The 18,369-nt window shown below is 42.7% G+C and overlaps 1 protein-coding gene across 2 annotated transcripts; it reads right to left on the bottom strand.

Moving 5' to 3' along the window:
* Positions 1 to 1,348: 1,348 nt before the first annotated feature.
* LOC130372994 (coagulation factor V-like) lies at positions 1,349 to 18,209 on the bottom strand. 2 transcript variants are annotated; one of them, XM_056579184.1, is made up of 26 exons: positions 17,887 to 18,207; positions 17,332 to 17,414; positions 16,935 to 17,057; positions 16,012 to 16,224; positions 15,341 to 15,502; positions 14,973 to 15,194; positions 14,684 to 14,849; positions 14,411 to 14,591; positions 14,235 to 14,331; positions 13,771 to 13,976; positions 13,118 to 13,265; positions 12,797 to 13,009; positions 11,279 to 12,700; positions 10,279 to 10,345; positions 9,714 to 9,882; positions 8,716 to 8,952; positions 8,324 to 8,549; positions 7,991 to 8,170; positions 7,644 to 7,760; positions 7,100 to 7,171; positions 6,918 to 7,003; positions 4,204 to 4,359; positions 3,076 to 3,220; positions 2,717 to 2,868; positions 2,226 to 2,408; positions 1,349 to 2,059 (listed from the first exon to the last, which is right to left on the bottom strand). In XM_056579184.1, the coding sequence occupies exons 1-26, from the start codon at positions 18,048 to 18,050 to the stop codon at positions 1,913 to 1,915; spliced, it is 5,337 nt and encodes a 1,778-aa protein (XP_056435159.1). In that variant the 5' UTR covers positions 18,051 to 18,207; the 3' UTR covers positions 1,349 to 1,912. The 2 variants fall into 2 exon arrangements, with proteins under 2 accessions (XP_056435159.1, XP_056435158.1); XM_056579183.1 differs by having other exon boundaries at positions 10,279 to 12,700; positions 17,887 to 18,209.
* Between the last annotated feature and the right edge of the window lie 160 nt (positions 18,210 to 18,369).

The raw sequence follows: 18,369 nt of genomic DNA, 5'->3' as shown, positions 1-18,369 counted from the left end.
CGCGCCGAGAAGTGCTTTTTCAATCTCCAGAGCACTTAGGGGGCGGTGACAAGGAGAGGGAGGGAGGGAGGGAGGGGGGAGAGGGAGCGAGAGAGGGAGGGAAGGAGGGAGAGAGAGAGAGAGAGAGAGAGAGAGAGAGAGAGAGAGAGAGAGAGAGAGAGAGAGGAGAGAGAGAGAGAGAGGAGAGAGAGAGAGAGAGAGAGAGAGAGAGAGAGAGAGAGAGAGAGAGAGAGAGAGAGAGAGAGAGAGAGAGAGCTATGAGCTTCTGGGCTAGAGTTACATTCGCTGGCGTCATCATCATCAAAAAAATTGTTTGCAAACAACAACTTGTTATTTGGTACGCTGAGAACTGACGCAGATATTATGTGGCTTATGATTTGAACATTTTGCGATGGTCAACTTTTTAATATAATTGTATTGACCTGCTGGGTGTGTATGATGTATGGATAAAGAGTGACCTGAATGTAATACGGTCCATAGAGAAGTGAGCACTTGATGTCATGAGTATATTTTCAGAAAGGCACATTATTTTGGGTTTATAGCGTTTGCAGCCTAGACATGACATTTCGCCTGTCTTGCGTCATGTCCTTCTCTTGCGAGGTAATAGCGACATCTGGCGGTGTAAAGGATGATTTCAATGTTTTTCAGTGTACCAGACCCCAAAATAATATAATTTATATGAACGAACCATTAACACCTTACATTTTCTACCATACACTGCCAAACACTTTGTAAACAAAGAGGGAGGTCTTTCAGTTTTTGTAAGATAATTGCACCCCATTAGCTGATCCGTGCCCACCAATAAAACAATGGCAAAATACTTATGATCTCCCTTCCCAGCAGGAATATGGATAGGTTTCTGGGAATGGGCTACCCCCTATCCCTACAGGCTACTTATAGGGGGATCAGTATCTGACAGTTCGGTCTCCATGCTGTGACGATCACACCTCCAGTGTCCAATTTAGCAGGACCAGGCAGATGGACAAACGTGATCTGCGTCTGCAGCTGCAAGTGACTGTTGACTCTGGAGCCCCAAGGTGTGACTTTATGATGGCTCCCGTCTCAGCAGAGGTGCTAAAGGTGACACGTTGCTAATAGCGGGAGATAGAGATCCAAAGTTCTCACACACACCATAATGAGCACGGCAGGGTCCTTAGACCTCACGTCCTCGCTGCATGTGTGTGTGTGTGTGTGTGTGTCTCTCTTCCTCTCAAGATTCAAGGTCTTTATTGGGATGAAAAGCTCTCTCATTCTCTCCATAAAACCGATAAAGGTTGTTGCCAATATGACTATAGAATTTTTTTAGAAGGATTGTTGAACGGAAAAATTGAATAATAGGACGATTCAAAACTGTTGAGACCAACATTTATACATTCATCCATATTCCTTAAGATGCTTTCATAATACAAACAACTCTCCATGCAGTGTTTCAGTTGATTATAAATTCTGTCGTTCTGGAATATGACAACAGCAAGCGAGTAGGTTGCAAAATTATAAACATACATAAATCTTCATGTCATAAACTATGTTTTAAAACTATGCATGGTTTTGGTGATGCTTTCAATATCATCAGTAACCGGGATGTCAATGCATTCATTTTCTGGCTAATTTAAGACATTTATTCCATTGAAATACTGTCAGGCTTCAACATCTAAACGACATTGACTTTAAAATAGGAATTTTGTTTGCGTGGTCTTGTTGTGTTGTTTATTGGGTTTAGTTAACTGAATGCAAAAGTGTGTATTTATTGAGGAGATAAAGTGGCTAGAATCTCTTGCTCCGATGACTCTATTGGCATGCTGTTTGACTCCCAGCTGAAAGCTTCTTCGTCTTGTCCAATGTCCTATGTCATCGACACACATCTGTCACATGTTATAGGCATTCATATTTTCACATAAGGTGCATGAGTCTGTTACTCAAAGTCACAGCCGAGCAACTCCATTCGCATGGTGATGGAGCTCTTCCAGCTCGTGGGAATGACCCGGATGAACCGGGAGAAGATGGGTGGGTAGATGTAGTTCCTCACAGGGCCATTGTTATCCGTGTTCCCGATAAACCTCTGCACCCAAAGGAAAGGAAGGATAATGAAAGGAAAACTTTAGGATCGCAATGTTCTAGACCTTCAATCAGAATCACAAATAATCACAGAAAATATTGGTGTGTGTGCCTTAACAACACTGCTATAAAGCTGTTAAAAAAAAAACTGCATTTCCAATATAACTTACCCTCGATGTGTATTCCTCGTCGTCTGTGTATTGCGTCCAGCGTACGCCGTCCTCACTGTATTCCAGGGTAAAGGAGACGACATACATCTCTTTGCCCATAGATTTTGCTCCCTGCGTGATGATGCCTGTGATCTTCTTGACCTCGGTCAATTCTATCTGAAGCCACTGGTTCATGTCCGCATTCTGGAGCCAAAAATACATGAAAGAAGTATTATTACTAAGGGGTGTGTAGCTCTCCTTTATAAGACGATCCGATACGTATATCTAGATACATGCATTACGAAACTATTCAGTGACTATACATTTTAATATGAAACGATTCGATGTGATTTCAAAAGTTCTAACGATCTGGTGCGATTTGATGAGATATGATTCAATCGAGCGATCTGATTGACTTAAAAAAGATAATTTATTTCGAGTGATCTGATTGGTCGTAAAAAAATATTTACGACCAAAAATATCAAATATCAATATATTTGGTATCATCGTACCAAAGCTTGCCAGGCATTGACCGTTCCCTGTAAGTTGAGGCGAGCGAGAGATGGGTTCCAGGGACCACCAAACCAGCTGGTGGCTCTGGAGCTGGCCGTGATCTGATGGTCCTTGATCAGTCCGTCCTCCATACCCAGAGGCACAGAGCAACCTGCAACACGGGGGCTGGGGTTAGTCAAAACTCAGAAGTATTGCTCTTCTGACACACTCTATTCCACTCTCCACTATCCAGTATACTATCACAAACCTGCATCGAAGGCATACATCAACAATTATGTTTATACGATTTAAGTGATGTATTTATATATACATCATTGCATTTGTTTACATACAGACATTTGTGTTGATATCTTCTCACCATCAAGCTCACAACCGTACATCTCCATGCGGACAGTGGCTCTGTTATACCAGTGGTTTGGGTGGAATCTAACGTAGCGTCCAATCAAAGGAGGGAACAGTATTTGCTTTTCCACACCATTAGCATCATTGTTTCCTGGGAAATTCTTCAAAATAGATAGACAAGAGAAAATTAGAGGGACAGACAGCGAAACAGTGAGCAAGAGACAGACAAAAGTTAATATTAAAGATAAAGGTGAAGTTTTAGTCCTAAATACTTTGAGTACTAAATAGAATAATCCTTGGGTAACATTCTATATCATGCCAAATCCTTGTAAATAAAGAGAAAAATCAAGTTTAAAAATCACAAACATAATCAAAACTCAGGGACAGCAAGGCTATCAATGTTTCTGATTTGTGCAGTTGTCACGGCCCTGGCCGTACCAAGCAGATGCTTTGCTCTGTCTCCCCCTCTTGGTGTTCTATTGTCTGTGCAGGCGTTCCTTTGCTTTTCCCCGGCTCTACACCTGATGGATATGCACACCTGCCATCCATCTACGGTCATCGGCCCTGCCATGTTTGAACCCTGGTTCTTCACCCACTCAATGCCAGATCGTTGTTTCAACCTCTGTGGTATTTAACCATTCTCGGCTTTAGTGAATGTCCTATTTCTTTTTTCGTTTGTTTCGGGTTCAATGTTGTTTTTCCCTACTGTTCTCATCCTCTAATAAACCAGTTTTTTTCGTATTCAACTTCGAGTGTCTGCGTCTGTGCTTGGGATTTCCCCCATTTTATCATAAAAGCAGTGATTTCTGATGAGTGACAGAGAAACAAGCATCATCTTTATTCTGCATTGTTTCTGTAGTTTAATTGAATGGCTTAGTTTCTCATCATAATCTTTTATATAATCGAGCAAATGTTCATGGAATATTTTGGCTCAGTGTTTAAAGTGTTTGTCATGGTGTTAATAATTCAAACTGCAAAGAGGTTTGGAGAGGTAAGTGTAAGGAAGTAACATCTTCAGGGTAAACCTCCATCCCAATACGTTAAAACCTATTCTGATCTTTTCTGGTTTGAACCCCTGCTGTAGCGGTGTGGTGTCTGAGAAACAGGATACACTACTGAGGGCAATTCCTGTTGCTGCACTGACCTTTCTAAATGATGGGCTGTCACCCTTGAAGAAGATCCAGCTTCTGCGGTCTGTGCTGTAGGAGATGGTGTAGTTGACCACGTACTGGGAATGAAACATCTGTTTGGCTCCCTGGGTGGCCACCTGGCTTATCACCACTGGCCGCAGGAAATCCACCTGCATCAAAGGGTTAATGAGTCAGATCCTCTCTGTGGCATCACGTACCTTGCGAGCATGGTACTGTTTATTGTAGTAGTAGCATTGAATGGCACACACTGCTTTTAAATTGCAATTGTTTTTTATAATTGTATAATTAATATACAATATATAATCGTACTACTATAATAGCAGGCCTGTCGGACAAGTTGCTCCTTTGAATGTGCAAAGCAGCCTGCAGCTCGCGCAGTCTTACCAGCCACTGGCCGCTCTAAAGCCGCTTTTTCACCGAGCAGCCGGCCGCTCTGATGCCGCGTTTGCACCGAGCGGTGCGGTTGGTTGCGGTACGATTAGGTGTAGCTCAGAGCGGGAAGCTTGTTTACTGCTCGCGTTTCCATCGCTGACAGTACCCTTAAGGTAGGGCGGGTTTAAGCCAATAGCAGCCCATGGCGATAGCCGCAGCAGAAAGGTAAGCATTGTGATATCATAGCCGCAAGACAGTGTAGCCTGGTAATAAATTAAATGAAAAAGAAGAACGCGACACATTTAACAAAGAGCAGCAATGAAGGACGTTCAAATTTTGTGCGACATATTCTTCAATATACTAAGCTTTCGCCATTGTCCAGAAAAAACTCACGGGTTCTGTGTTAGTTTGTTTATTTTTATCCCCCTTTCGCACCGATGTGACGATTCTGTCGACCAATCAACGGGCGGCGTGTGTAGCTCCACCTTTTCGGCACCCTTTCACCCTTTTCGCTGCACCTTTTCGGCACCGCTGGGTACCCAAACGGAGGAATACTGGAAATAGGAGCGGCTCAGCACGTTTAATGCCGGACCCTGCCCAACTTTTGGTGGTGGAAAAGCCAACTGTACCGCACCAAACCGCACCACACCGCTTGATGGAAATGTTACAAGACAACGGCATGATCAAGATAGCGTCGACACACTCTCCCAGGTAAGACGTTATGTCTATTGACCACACTTTTTTGCTAAACTTTATTTTTTCTTTAATCTTACCCACCTCAATGAACATCCCGAAATGTCTTGCGATATTGACATCCTCCCCTCTCCAACTGTTTTAACGGGCCTGCACTCTGCCAGGTAAGACGTTCTGTATAGACTAGCGGCCCCTCCGTCGACACACTCTGCCAGGTAGGACGTTCTGTACATAGACTACTCTTTATTGTTAATTGTTATATTAGTATCCTCCTTCAGCCTCCCGCAACGTCTTTACACTTTGTTGCTAAAATGTAGATTATTTCCCTCCTTGAGCCTCTTGAAATGTCTTAAGATATTGATATCCCCCCTCCTCCCTGCCGACAGTTTTAGTAGTTTTATTTTTATAATGTTTTGTGTGTACGCTATGTGTGACTGAAGGCTACAGCTGCCTCTCTGGGCCAGGACACTTGGAAAGGAGATTTTTTATCTCAATTCTGTATTTTTCTGGTTAAAACTAATCATAAAACAACATCTTAAACTCTTACGTCCGGTAACGTGATGTACAATCCGCAATCTTGCCCTCACACCCCCGCCCCCGCCCTCTCCCTCTCCCCCACACAATTCTTAAGTTAGGGCGGTTGCTACAAACAAAATATTCAGTTTCAGAAGAAGCTGTTTGTCATTAATATTTTCAACTATCCAATAGCAGTTGCCATTCATTTTAAAGGGGACATATTATACCACCAGGTGTGAGTGTGATGACCAACGTTTGCTTTAGTCCACTAGGTAGGGTAGTAGACTGATCTGTCAAGCACACATCTAGGTGAACACGCCCACTAGTGATGTCAGAAGAGGCAGATTTTCAAAACAGCCTTTACGGGCTAATCACACTCACACCTGGTGGTATAATATGTGATGTGACAATGCACTTGGAGCCCTGAATAACAGTAAAAGCTATTGAATAATTGATTTGCATGCAGTTTACTATGCTTTCCAATGAACAATTATCCCTGTAACCCATAAAATGCTCACACTATAATATAAGGAGAAAATTAATATGCTTGCTTCATTCCGTAAGGACGAAATTATTATGCTTGCTTCATTATGTAATAGGTGAACCAAAATGTTATACATTATAACATTATAGACCAAATGTTATCATAGTATGCGCTCACCAATTTCTTACATTATCGACCAGGGTTTCGCAGTATAGCTCTATGGGTTTAATTACAACTAGAGGTTGAGCGTGCAACGCGCATGCGGAAACTCTAGTTATATATAAATATACATTATATATAATTTATGTAATTTGTCCAGAGATTATTTAAGTTGCGTTTGTTATTTAAACGCTTTTTCATTCAGTGAAGGTACTATTATTTTGAGGTCTTAGCTCAAAGTTAAATTCAAGCCTCGTTGGGCTGCTCTCGCGTGAGTACGACTCTGAAGCAAGAAGCAAGCAAGGACATCGTATAAGTGCCTTTATGCTGCTGGGATACTCCAGTGTTAACATGAATTTGTATAAAAAGACACACACACACACACACACACACACACACACACACACACACACACACACACACACACACACACACACACACACACACACACACACACACACACACACACACACACACACACACCTGAATCCAACTGTTGTCCTCATCTGTACTCCAAGCGTTGTATTTACCCTGCTTATTCAGTCGGGCCAAATGTGGCTCCCAGTACCCTTTAAAAGAGAACAGAAATTGGTTTTGGTGATAATGACTGCTACGTATACTACTCAGTCGCATGTGTGGTTGTGTTTCAAGCTATGTCACAATACCTCTAACGTGGTTGGATGTGATCTGGCTGTCTTTCACACTCCCGGACTCGAGACCCAGAGGATTGGAACATTCTGGGGGACACAGACACAAATAATTGTACCATATATAAAATAATGTGTGAAAGGACCAGACAGGTCTGGGTCATCATCGATTGTGACAACAACACCAATATAATTCACAATATATTTTGGCAAAATCAATTAGTGTGAACGCGCCTGACACAAGTGCTATAATATCAATGTACCACTTTCGTATTGGACTCAATGTGAGTGGGAATGGTCAGTGCAAATCTTGTGGACAAAATAAAAGTGAATCGCTATACCAAGTACTTGAAGAAAATGTCTTATCACAAAGATGTAACTGCTATATATTTTTTTTTCTTTAAATCTGTGGCAGGCTTAATGCAAAATGCTCTTTGGCTGAAAATGCACAAGAAAGTGATTATGACAAATTATATTGGAACCAGATGTATTTGTGAATTGGGGAGAGATTGTTACGATGGTTTCATCCCCCAGACAGATACTGTTGGCGACCGGCTCACACCATTGTCAAGGACCAGGAACAGGGTCTGCATTCCCTTCTGTTGGATGGCGCCCACCTCTGTATCCAGCTGCCACAGACCAGGCTTGGATGGCCACATCTCTAGAGTTGCAAAGCCGCCTGGGAAAGAGCATGGCACCGTGAGAGACTGAGCCCATGGAATGACAGAAATGGCTCAGCATAATGACAAAAATTACAACAAGTTATCGGTATGGCCTGTGTTTCATAAACATATGCATTGCAAGTTTTCTCTTGGCTTTCTATACCCCCATTACCTTCACAATATTTGTTGACACCACTGATTGATCAACATTGCACCATTAAATAGAGCATGAGCAGTGACTACTGACCAGGCAGCAGTGGGTACACAGCCTGCCGGTAGCTGTTGGTGTTCATTTGGGTGAAGGTCTGTCCGTGGAAGTGGACAGTGTGAACGTCCTTGGGAGAACCCATGTTAATCAGGTGCCAGAATGCCAGCTGCTTGGTGTAAAGCCTTAGTCCCTTCAGGCTGAATATAATGCCGTTGATGGCTGTGGGTCACAACGTTGAAAGGTCTCATGAATATAGAAATGTTGTGTATCCTTACCAGGATGTTCTTCCTAGGTTGAGGAAGAACAATCAAACAGATTGTACTGGGTACAAGGTACTAGCATTCATAATCTGAGTCAAACATGGCCCCTTACAATGAAACTGAAGCTTCTCTTTGAGGTTGGGATCTAATGTTCTTCCACCTACTCGACCCTTCCTCCTCCTCCTCATCTCAGAATTCTTCTCATAGTACCAGCTCTGAGACTCATCAAAGGTCATGAACAGGAGCACAAACTCCCTCACATCAACCAGCTTGGTGTTCAGGGTATCTTTCCGACAGACCAGCAGAGGCCCAATTAAACCAGAGTGGATATCTCTTTCCTAGAAGAAACCATATCGTCCATCATATTACTATTTTCAAGGTTGCATTGGCCACATAATGGAGTAATACATTGGAAGCTCTGTGTTGCCTCAGCGATTATATTTGTCATGGAATATATTTGGAATACTGCTCAAGAACTGACCAAGGATATTTAATTACACTTACAGGATTGACACCCGAGTAGTATGCCCAGGTACGGCAGGAGGACTCGCCGGGCATTGGACCCGCCATCTCGCGTACCTCCCACAAGTATGTGAAGGTGGTGTTGGGCTGAACCTCATTGTCAAACTTATACCAGTATTTGGATTCATCCTCATAGGACAACCCCTCAGTTAGCTTGGTATAGGTTACTCCATTTGGGTGCATTGAGTATGGACGGCTGGCCCTGTTCCTGAACACTACCTACAAGCAAGGGGTTATGTGAAATGTGGAAATAGAGGCAATATTACAATGTCATTGATTGATTTGGAAAATAGTTTACCCACGTCTTGTACAATTTATCATCTCCGAAAATGTAGGGCTCAAAACATATGGAAATCCTAGAATATGTGATCACCAAAGATCATTTCTATGTGTTATAAAAGAGTGGCGAAGTCACGCCCCTTCCGGTAGAGCCCATGGGACCTATGAGATAGAAAAATATGAATGGGCTTCAATGGAGAGAAAGTAATTATTTTCTGGTCCCAGTCTTTATATGCCCTGGATTGCACATATGTTGTTTGTTGATTTAAATTATAATATTTCATCCAAAAAATATATATATATTTCGCGAAGAATTTTGATAACGTTCGGTTTTGTGTGAGGCCGCTCTGTGAACTACAGCTCTTCGCTGCTCTCGACGCGAATGATATACGTCACCACCCGCACTTGGAACTCCGGTACAGACATGGCGTTTTCTCTACAGCCTTTAACTGAACAATTCCACAATAAGCAGTCAAACTCTTGACATGAAAAATTATCATTTAAATCCACAAAAAACATATGTGTAATCCGGGGCATATAAAGACTGGGACCAGAAAATAATTACTTTCTCTCAATTGAAATTCATTCAAATTTTTCGATCTCATAGGTCCCATGGGCTCTACCGGAAGGGGCGTGAATTCGCCACTCTATTGTTTAAGGTTTGGACTTGAATAGTGGCAGGCGTGAGCTGCTAGTCTTACCATAATGCTCTGTCCAACCTCTGCCTTGATAAGCGGCCCAAGGATGCCCAAGTGCTCCTCCATCTCCCCACGAAGGATTGGGGTAGTGAATGTACTGTCAATGTACTCCCGGAACACCACCTTGGTGAACTTTGTCTCCCGCCTTGTTTGGAGTGTCTTTTCTGGCCTCCTACGAATACAACAGAATCAATATTTTGGTCTCTTTAAAGTCACAATTTGTAAGAAAGAGCCCTACCGAGTTAGTTGACATGAGACGTTAAGAATACTCAATAGCAGTGTTTTGTTTGCTCTAACTGGCAGTGTAACTGTCCCGCAGATTATCATATATCAGCGGCCTGGGTGGCATTACTGGGAGTTTTTTTTACCAGTTCTTGTTAACAAAGTTATTTTTGTTAAAAAGAAATTATTATTGAAATCACTTTATTGAAATCACTATAGAATAGCATTGACTACAGATATGTCAGGTTATTTGTAGCTACGAGCTACGTGAATGTTACACATTGCAACTTTAAAACATCTGTGCATAATGTTTGTCCTTCTGTCAATGAAATAACTTTGTACTTACCTCTGTCCATAACCAGCATAGTCCCACTCCACCTCCTCAGCAGATATGAAATAAGTCCTCACATTCTTGCCCACAGTTTTAAGGTAGTACTTGGTGACTTCATCCAGAGTGAAACTCATCATGTCGTCTTTGCTGCCATATGGGTCTTTATAGGATACATATTCATACTCGTCTTGCTTGGAATCATCACGAAGGTCAATAAGATTGTCCCGATTGTCACTGGGAACATACAGCTCATAGTCGCTCCAGTCCGGCCGGGGAACACCGATGACCACCGGTATGTTGATCAGGTCCTCTGTGCTAGAGACGGGCTGTATCTGCGGCCCATTGGGTCGCATCCCGCGGGGGGACATTCCTGGGTTGAATCCCGGAGGAGAGACCGGCGGGCCACTCCTGGGCTGGGGCTTGAATTCCTTCCTCTTCTTAGTTTTCATGCTCCGGCCTTTCTGTGGTAGTTGGCGGAGGTTCACCTTCTTCGTCTTAGGCTTCTTTATGGGGGTAGAGGTCGTCTGAGCTTCAGGAAGAGGGGCATCGTAACCGTGATACTTGACATGTTCATAAGGGATCATCAAAGGAACAGTTTGGTGTGTCCCATCATAGGTCCAGTTGTGTCCCTGTGGGTCTAAGCGGCTGGTTCTGATGGCATTTGAACTGTGGTTTTGAAGGTAGATTACGATTTCCTCAGAGCTTACTGAGTCGCTCAGATCCACATCGCTGGTTTCTGGAAACTGGTTACTGTTTTGTGCGGGGGAGCCAGAGATTAAATTCTCATTGAGGAAACTTTTCAATGAATTGAACTGGTCAAGGAAGGCATCCCAACTTTTGCTTTGGTTAGAGCTCATTTGCTCTGCTGAATGATATATTGATGTACTTATTTTGTCATTATGTGAGGTCAAAGTTTTAGTCACGTTATTTGAATCATTTTCAAAATTTAAACCGTCATGAATGGAACTTTCTGGAATTGTTTCATTTCCAAAGGAATATCTTTGATTTCTGTCCTCTGTCTTGGTCACTGTGTGCATCGAGTCGTTTGTCTTGGTCATATTCATGGTATCCTCCACCTTGATCTCAACCATGCTTCTGGTTGGTTTATGCATTTTCTTTTTGGAAAAAAATGCATAACCAATGGCCTCCTCAATAACATTAGACAAAATATCCTTTGTTAACTGTGTCAGTTTATAAAATGTATCTGTGTCATTGATAGAAGATGCATTGATCTCTGGCAAGACTGTAGCATTTATCCCATCTCCAAAAGGCTTGGTCATATTCATGACCAAGCGATCCACCTTTCTTCTGGTATGATTATGCATTTCCTCACTGATGGCCTCCTCTCTAACGTTGGACAATATATCCTTTGTTAACTGTGTCACATTATAAAATGTATCTGTGTCATTGATAGAAGATGCATTGATCTCTGGCAAGACTGTAGCATTTATGCCATCTCCAAAAGTCCCCTGCTGGCCGCCTCGCTCTATCTCAGACTCCCCAATCAAGGCAGACCCTGTCTGGTCCTCTATATCCAGCCGAACCATTTCATTACTACCATTGGAAGTGGGACCTTGAGGAGTCACGACATAAGAAAACACTTCAGGTATGTTCTCTGTCTGAATGATGCGTTCAGAGGTCTTGTTACCCATGGTCTGAGTTGAATTAATTCCCTCAGCTTTAAAAGTGTAACTCACATTTGTTTTTGAGGTCATGCTAATATTGGTAGCCCCAGATATCAAAGGTATAGTGGTATTATTAAGTATTGCATGTGCTGTCTCAGGAATAAAAGTGCTGTTTATGGGCAAAAGGTTTGTAGGCATACTGTGGTTGGTGGATATGTTGTCTTTGCTTCGTGAGACATTAGTGTCAATACTTGCGCTGCTATTCTTTATCCATGTGGCAGTTTCACTCTTGCTTTGGTTTAGAATATAAGCGGTTAGGTTTGTTTTGTATATCTCTTGCTGAGCTGACAATGTCTCATTTTGACTCATTGGAATTGAGTCTGGCTCTTTCATGATGTTGCTTTTCTCCATATCCGTCTTTGTAGCGGTAGTTTGGATACCAGAAAAAGTTGTTGAATCTTGCTCTGGAACATCAACTGCATCAAAGTCAAGGAAGGAGAAGTCTATCTGCTCGACATCTGAATCCCTGATTTGCTTCTTTAGAGATCTCAGGCCTAGTAAGCCTGCGTAATAGTCTGTGTAACTATCAACCACTGCATCTTTCTTCTCTTCCATCTCTTGCTTCTTTTTTAATTCATCCTCCTTGTCGATTTCTGCCAAAGTGGCGGGTTTCCACACAGCAAATTCTTTGTTTGGCTCGTTGTAGTCAGTGTACTCGTATTCATAGTCACGGTAACACTCCACATCTTGGAATCTCACTCGCATGCCCTTGGTTGACCCATGGGAGTTCAGAGTCGCGAGCAACCAGACCCCTGAATAATTCAGGAGACAGAGACACTTCATTTAGGACTATTCTAAAGCAATCAAAACATTGGCATTTCACAAAATCATAGCGAGCCAAAACTGACCAATATTGTCCATGTTCATGAAGATAGTTTCCCCTGTCATTGGGTAGAGTCCAAGGATGTCTTCAGTGCGGTCATTGAGATTAAATGTGTGGCCATAGAAGGTAACAGACTGAATGTAGTCCTGTGCTCCAACACTTGACACATGCCAAGTTGCAATTTCCCCATTACAAAATCCCAAAAGTTGACCGCTCTCAAACACATAACCATTAATCGCTGCGAAGAGAAAAAAAGAAAGCTGTGTTTGTGTTTGCCAACCAAATTAGAATTTAACACAAAAAATGACGGATATACATGGACAATATAAAAGATAGAGATACTCACTGTGCATGACATTTGACTTATAAAAGCCTGGTTCTGCCTTGTTCACAGTTTCTCCCCCACATGTGCTTTGAATATTGTCATCTAGGTACCAGCTCTTGTTCTCATCAAACACCATGAACATGGCATGCTGCTCCTTGTCTGCTTTAAGCTTCGAACAACACAAAACCCATCTTATCAATACACGTCATTGCTTGTATGCCTCCTAGTTAGGTAAACCTAATCTCAAACAAACTATTGAAGTCAACAATATTATGTTAATCTGTGATCCAGCAGTCCTAAAAGCCAGCACTTTTAGGTTAACCATGAGAGCGAACTCACCTAGCTGAGTCAAAAGTGACGCTGTATTGTTCTTATATATAAGAACATTGCCCAAACGATATCATGGATATATACATGATATAGTTTGGGCAAGTCAGTGGCTAGGTATTCAATTGCCCAACCCGATTTAGGAAAAGATTGAAACAATTTCACATTTACAACTTTTTAACAACCTTTTCACAGTTTTCTTCAGCTGGCTGAGTTTGTGTTTGCCAATAGCGTGCTTAAAGATCCCTGCCTCCATCGATGTGATTGGTTGATTCATGTGTGACCAAACATCTTGGTTTACATCTTTAAATGTTAATCAAAAGTCAGATTTGTGAGGGTTGTGTTACCTGTACATTCCTGACATTCAGAGACTGACTCTTGCAGATGAGGAGGGGTCCTATCAGCCCAGAGGCGATGTCCCGGGGTGTATCCACTGCACTGTGGTACAGGTAGGTCAGGCACCGTGCGTCTGTATCCAGGGGCTCATCTTCGTCCACCACTTTCCACTCATAATGGTGTGTCTGACCTGGCTGAACAGCATGGGTCTGATTGCCTTTAAATAAACCGAGAAGCTATTATTGTATTATGATTATGGGAACAGGCAGCCCACACCAATCCAATCAACTGGATGGTGTCTGCATAGAAAGCATATATCCATCATCCGCTATGATTCTTCTATTTTCCCATTCTATTCTTCTCTGGTCAGATATGAATTTGTTGATGTGCTTGTTTAGCTTATTGCCATATTATATGATCCATTTTGTTATTGTTGCGTTTGTTGTCGTCTTGTGAACAGTGTTCTGTTGCAAACCTCCTTCAGGATACGTCGCTCCCTCTTGTGACTTCTCGATGGTCAGCCCATGTGGGTAGATGCTGTAGGGTTTGGAAGCCATGTTCTTAAAGACGACCTGTGAAAGATCAATGGGAACATATAGTCAGTACACTTATCACTTCAGTCTGGAAGTAGGTAGTAAGTCTGTCTCGTACCTTGATGACATCCCTGATCTGGGCCCTGATCACAGGGCCCAGTATGCCGACCTCTGCTTTTCTCTGCTTTTCCTCTGACCTCACGGTGAAGGTTTCATCTGTGTACTGTGTATAGACAGCCTTTTTGTAAGTCCCGCCTATTCTGTGGTTACCCTGGTCAAGGTAATTGACCTTGAAGTCCCTAAAATAAATAAAAATTAAGAATGTATATTAGTAATAATCAACACGGTTTGTATATTTTTGCTAGAAGCCAACTTTTGAAAGGGCATTAACTCGTCAATGTATGCTGGCATTTTGGGGGCGTAGTTCCACATGATCTCCTCAGCGGCGATGTAATACGTCCACTCCTTGCTGTGGCGCTGCTGCTCTATGGTCAACCTACGTCGGTTAGCTTTGAAGCCCTTGCAAGTCCTCACATCCACAAAGCCATGCATGCCGGCTGCAATATGGACATTTTATTTGTTAATGTATATTGGCCTTACCATATATCAAAAAATGTACTTTACATGTGTGAATGTCCAGCTCCATAGCCACTGAATGAATGTGGTTTGAGTGAACATACCTTCCATGTGCTTGTTGGTCTGTGAGGACAGGAGCCAGCGGCCTGGGTGAACGGCCCTCATGCTGCCAGTGGTGGCCGAGCCGCTTACCAGCCCCACGGTGGACATCTTGTGGCCCCGGTGCTGCAGCACTTGGCCGTTCATGTGCACAGAGAACACCTCCTGCTCGGAGCTCATGCCCACCAGATGCAGACTCACGGTGCTGTGAGCACAGATGTCGACATCTGGAGAGAAATGGTTGTTATTTATTTGGCTGCGTGCGTGTCTGTGTGTGTCTGTCTGTGCATGTGTTAATAACAAAAATAAACTGTTTAAATACATGAAAATGTCCAAAGCTAGCTGCAAACTGACTCATTGACCAATGACTGACCTGGTAGGGAGCCCGCGGCATATCCATTGATAGTGTGCATCACGTGGTTGCTTGAGGAGTAGCCTGCTGGGGTGAACCAGCTCTCTTTCTCGTCAAACACCCCGAACAGGAACACATACTCCTGTGGGAAATGCACTTGCTCGCCGAACTCATTTAGACTGCCTTGGATCAGAGAGAGACCGAGGTAGAGAGAGATAGTTGAGAGATATCTCCAACAGTGTATATGATCGATGCATCCTAACTAAGCTCCTCTCCATGCATTCTCATCTCACGACGGACAGGGTGCTTCAAGTGAGCATGATTGGAGGGAGGGCAGGACATCTGAGGAGTAATTTCTGTTTTAAGTAACATGGGTTAAGCTTGGAAAGGCAAGGGAGAGGGAGGGAATTCTGATAGAGGGATATCTGTTTCCATGACTGGTTTTGGAAAAAAGTCCTTATTCTCCCTCTCTTTGTTGTTATTGTCCGTTTCATATTCTACCTGCTCCAGGGACTGTGAGGTGGACTACACAGCTCAAAAGAAGCATAAGAGAACGGGAATTGCGTTGAAGTAGACTGGGATATTATTACAATTCTTGACCCTCTCTCATCTGCCACTCAAACACAGCCACACGGGTGTATTCAGTATTGTGTTGCGTGTCTGAGCAGTCATCACACAGGGAGAGGGTGTACCTGGCTTGCAGAGCAACAAGGTGCCGATGAGGCCACTGTTGTAGTCTTTCACCACGTTCAGGTGAGAGACATAGGTGTAGGTGAGGCAGGCGGGGTCGGCTTTCTGCGGAGCTACGTTGGAGGTGACCTCCCAGTAATACGTGTGCTCAGCACCAGGGCGCACCACATCGTCCTCCTTCTCCTTCAGAGAGGTGTTGTCAAAATACGGAGCCCCTGCAAAAAACAGTTTACAGTCTCATGGAAAGGAAAGGGAAACAAAAGTATTTTCTCTGAAGTGAATGACAAAAAATAAATAACACTTAATTTAAAAATAATTATGTATTTATATATCAGGCGAAATATCATGTTATAATGTTGGATTATTGATGCTGATGATGGTTTTCCTCTTATGCGTGCTGAAAAAAAAATCCTATGGTAATATGTGTGGGAGTCTTTGTTTGTGTTTATGCTGTAACCCTGCTTGTATCTTTTGATAGTCATTTGTTTGGATAATAAGGTTGAGACGTTCTGTCCTTTAATTTCTCTCCACTTCCTAAGGCTTGTTGCTTCAAGAATTAATTTAATGAATGAACTTGTTCCAGAAGAGCACTCATATGTTTGGTTATTGTTTTCTGTGAGGGGGTCCCAGACTGATTCCCGTCATTCAACAAGACTTCCTGTTGGACTTCAATACTGTCCCCCGCTGAATCTGCTTGCTTCGGTTAATATTTCAAAACAAGCTAAACACAGCTGTTTGGGTATTACCTCATTTTGTTTGCTTAACATAATGAGTAACAACCAACCAGAACTCTGTGAATGTTCCCAATTGATTGTTCAATGTATTTGACATTCTTTGGGATAGTGTCTTCAGAACTTGGTTAACCACCACATTAAGTGTGGGCCAGGGTGTGTAAGTACACCCAGGGGTAACAACAAGCACCCACCCTCTGACTGTTTGCCGTAAGCGATTCCATGTGGGTGGAGGCTGTATTCCCGGTCCGCCATGTTCCTGAAAGTGACCACAATGGTCTCTCCCTCCTGAGCCCTCAGTGTTGGACCCAGCAGACCTGCGGAACATCGATTCACCCCATCCATTATCCATTATTGTCATGTTTTCAGCTTCATCTGCTGGAGTCATTTGAATTCTCATCATGTCACAGACTTTCACAGTATTGAACAATACTTAATCTCTTTTAGTGGGTGAAAACAATATGGCAGTGATTAATATAATTAAAATTACTGTAGCTGTATAGGGTAAAATGAGTAAATAGTAGTAAATTGGGTAAGGGTAAAGGGATCTATTTAGAATATTGCAGACTGAATGAGATGAACAGGATTTACCTAGCCAGAGGGGATGAGTCTTGGGCTGCTTGAAGTCTTTCTCATACTCCCTAAAGACTACTTTCTTATAGGTGGAATCGTTCCTGGAGCAGGGTGGAAAAGTACAAAAAGTGAATCCACCCATTGCGCCCATCACCAGTCAAGCTTCATTCAATTACCAAACCAGTCACAGGGGAAGGAAGCTGAGGAAATGTTCCTTAAGCAACTTTGTAACTAGCTTATGGCAAAGCTGAATTTACAATGAGGATATTTTAAATATTATCCAATGATGATTGCATCGCATACTACAATGTTTTCAACTGATTAGAACAGCATACACTGGCAGTCAAATACAACCGCTTCTCAAGCTATCCACAGACTCTGCAACATGACTACCCAAGAGGGCCAAATGCCATGCCAAAGTTAATAATTCACTAATTCACAAATGCCAAATGTCACGAAAGCCAACTTATTAGACAATACCTGTTCCTTATGCTGTTATCACATGAATAAAATTAGCACTACATAACAAACATGAATTAACAGAAGTAGAAATCAAATGGATTAGAGGCATACCCACGAGAATCCTTGCCCAAGTAGTTCCAGTCAATCTCAACAGCAGCCACATAGTAATGTCTCTCCTTGGGGTTGTCCTGGTCTGCTGTGACACGTGGAAGAACAGCCAGAAGAACCAGGAAAGGCACAAAACACTGGGGTCCAGCCCAGGAGCAAAGCCTCATATCTGGGGGTTGGAATGACAGATGATAACGCACAGTCTGCTCCTCAAGCCAGGAAACCGTATTCTGACACAGCGCTCCGCACTCTACACGCTTTATCTGTTACTGACACACATACAGAACCACAAGCAAACACATACAGACAAGATGACTCAGTGGGTCCCAGTGCAATGAACTGTGTCTAGATTTTTTTTCAACCTGTTAGAATAGATGAAAACAATATGTGTTTTGACTGGGCGTTCCCTTTCCACATCTATCTAAAAATCTATCTCATTTTTGTTTTGCAGATCCTCGAACAATCATAAGACCTACATTGTATTTA

The sequence above is a fragment of the Gadus chalcogrammus genome, chromosome 20, assembly GCF_026213295.1.
Source record: "Gadus chalcogrammus isolate NIFS_2021 chromosome 20, NIFS_Gcha_1.0, whole genome shotgun sequence".
Taxonomy (NCBI): Eukaryota; Metazoa; Chordata; class Actinopteri; order Gadiformes; family Gadidae; genus Gadus; species Gadus chalcogrammus.
The sequence above is the reverse complement of the archived record's forward strand: the minus strand, read 5'-3'. Positions and strand labels throughout refer to the sequence as shown.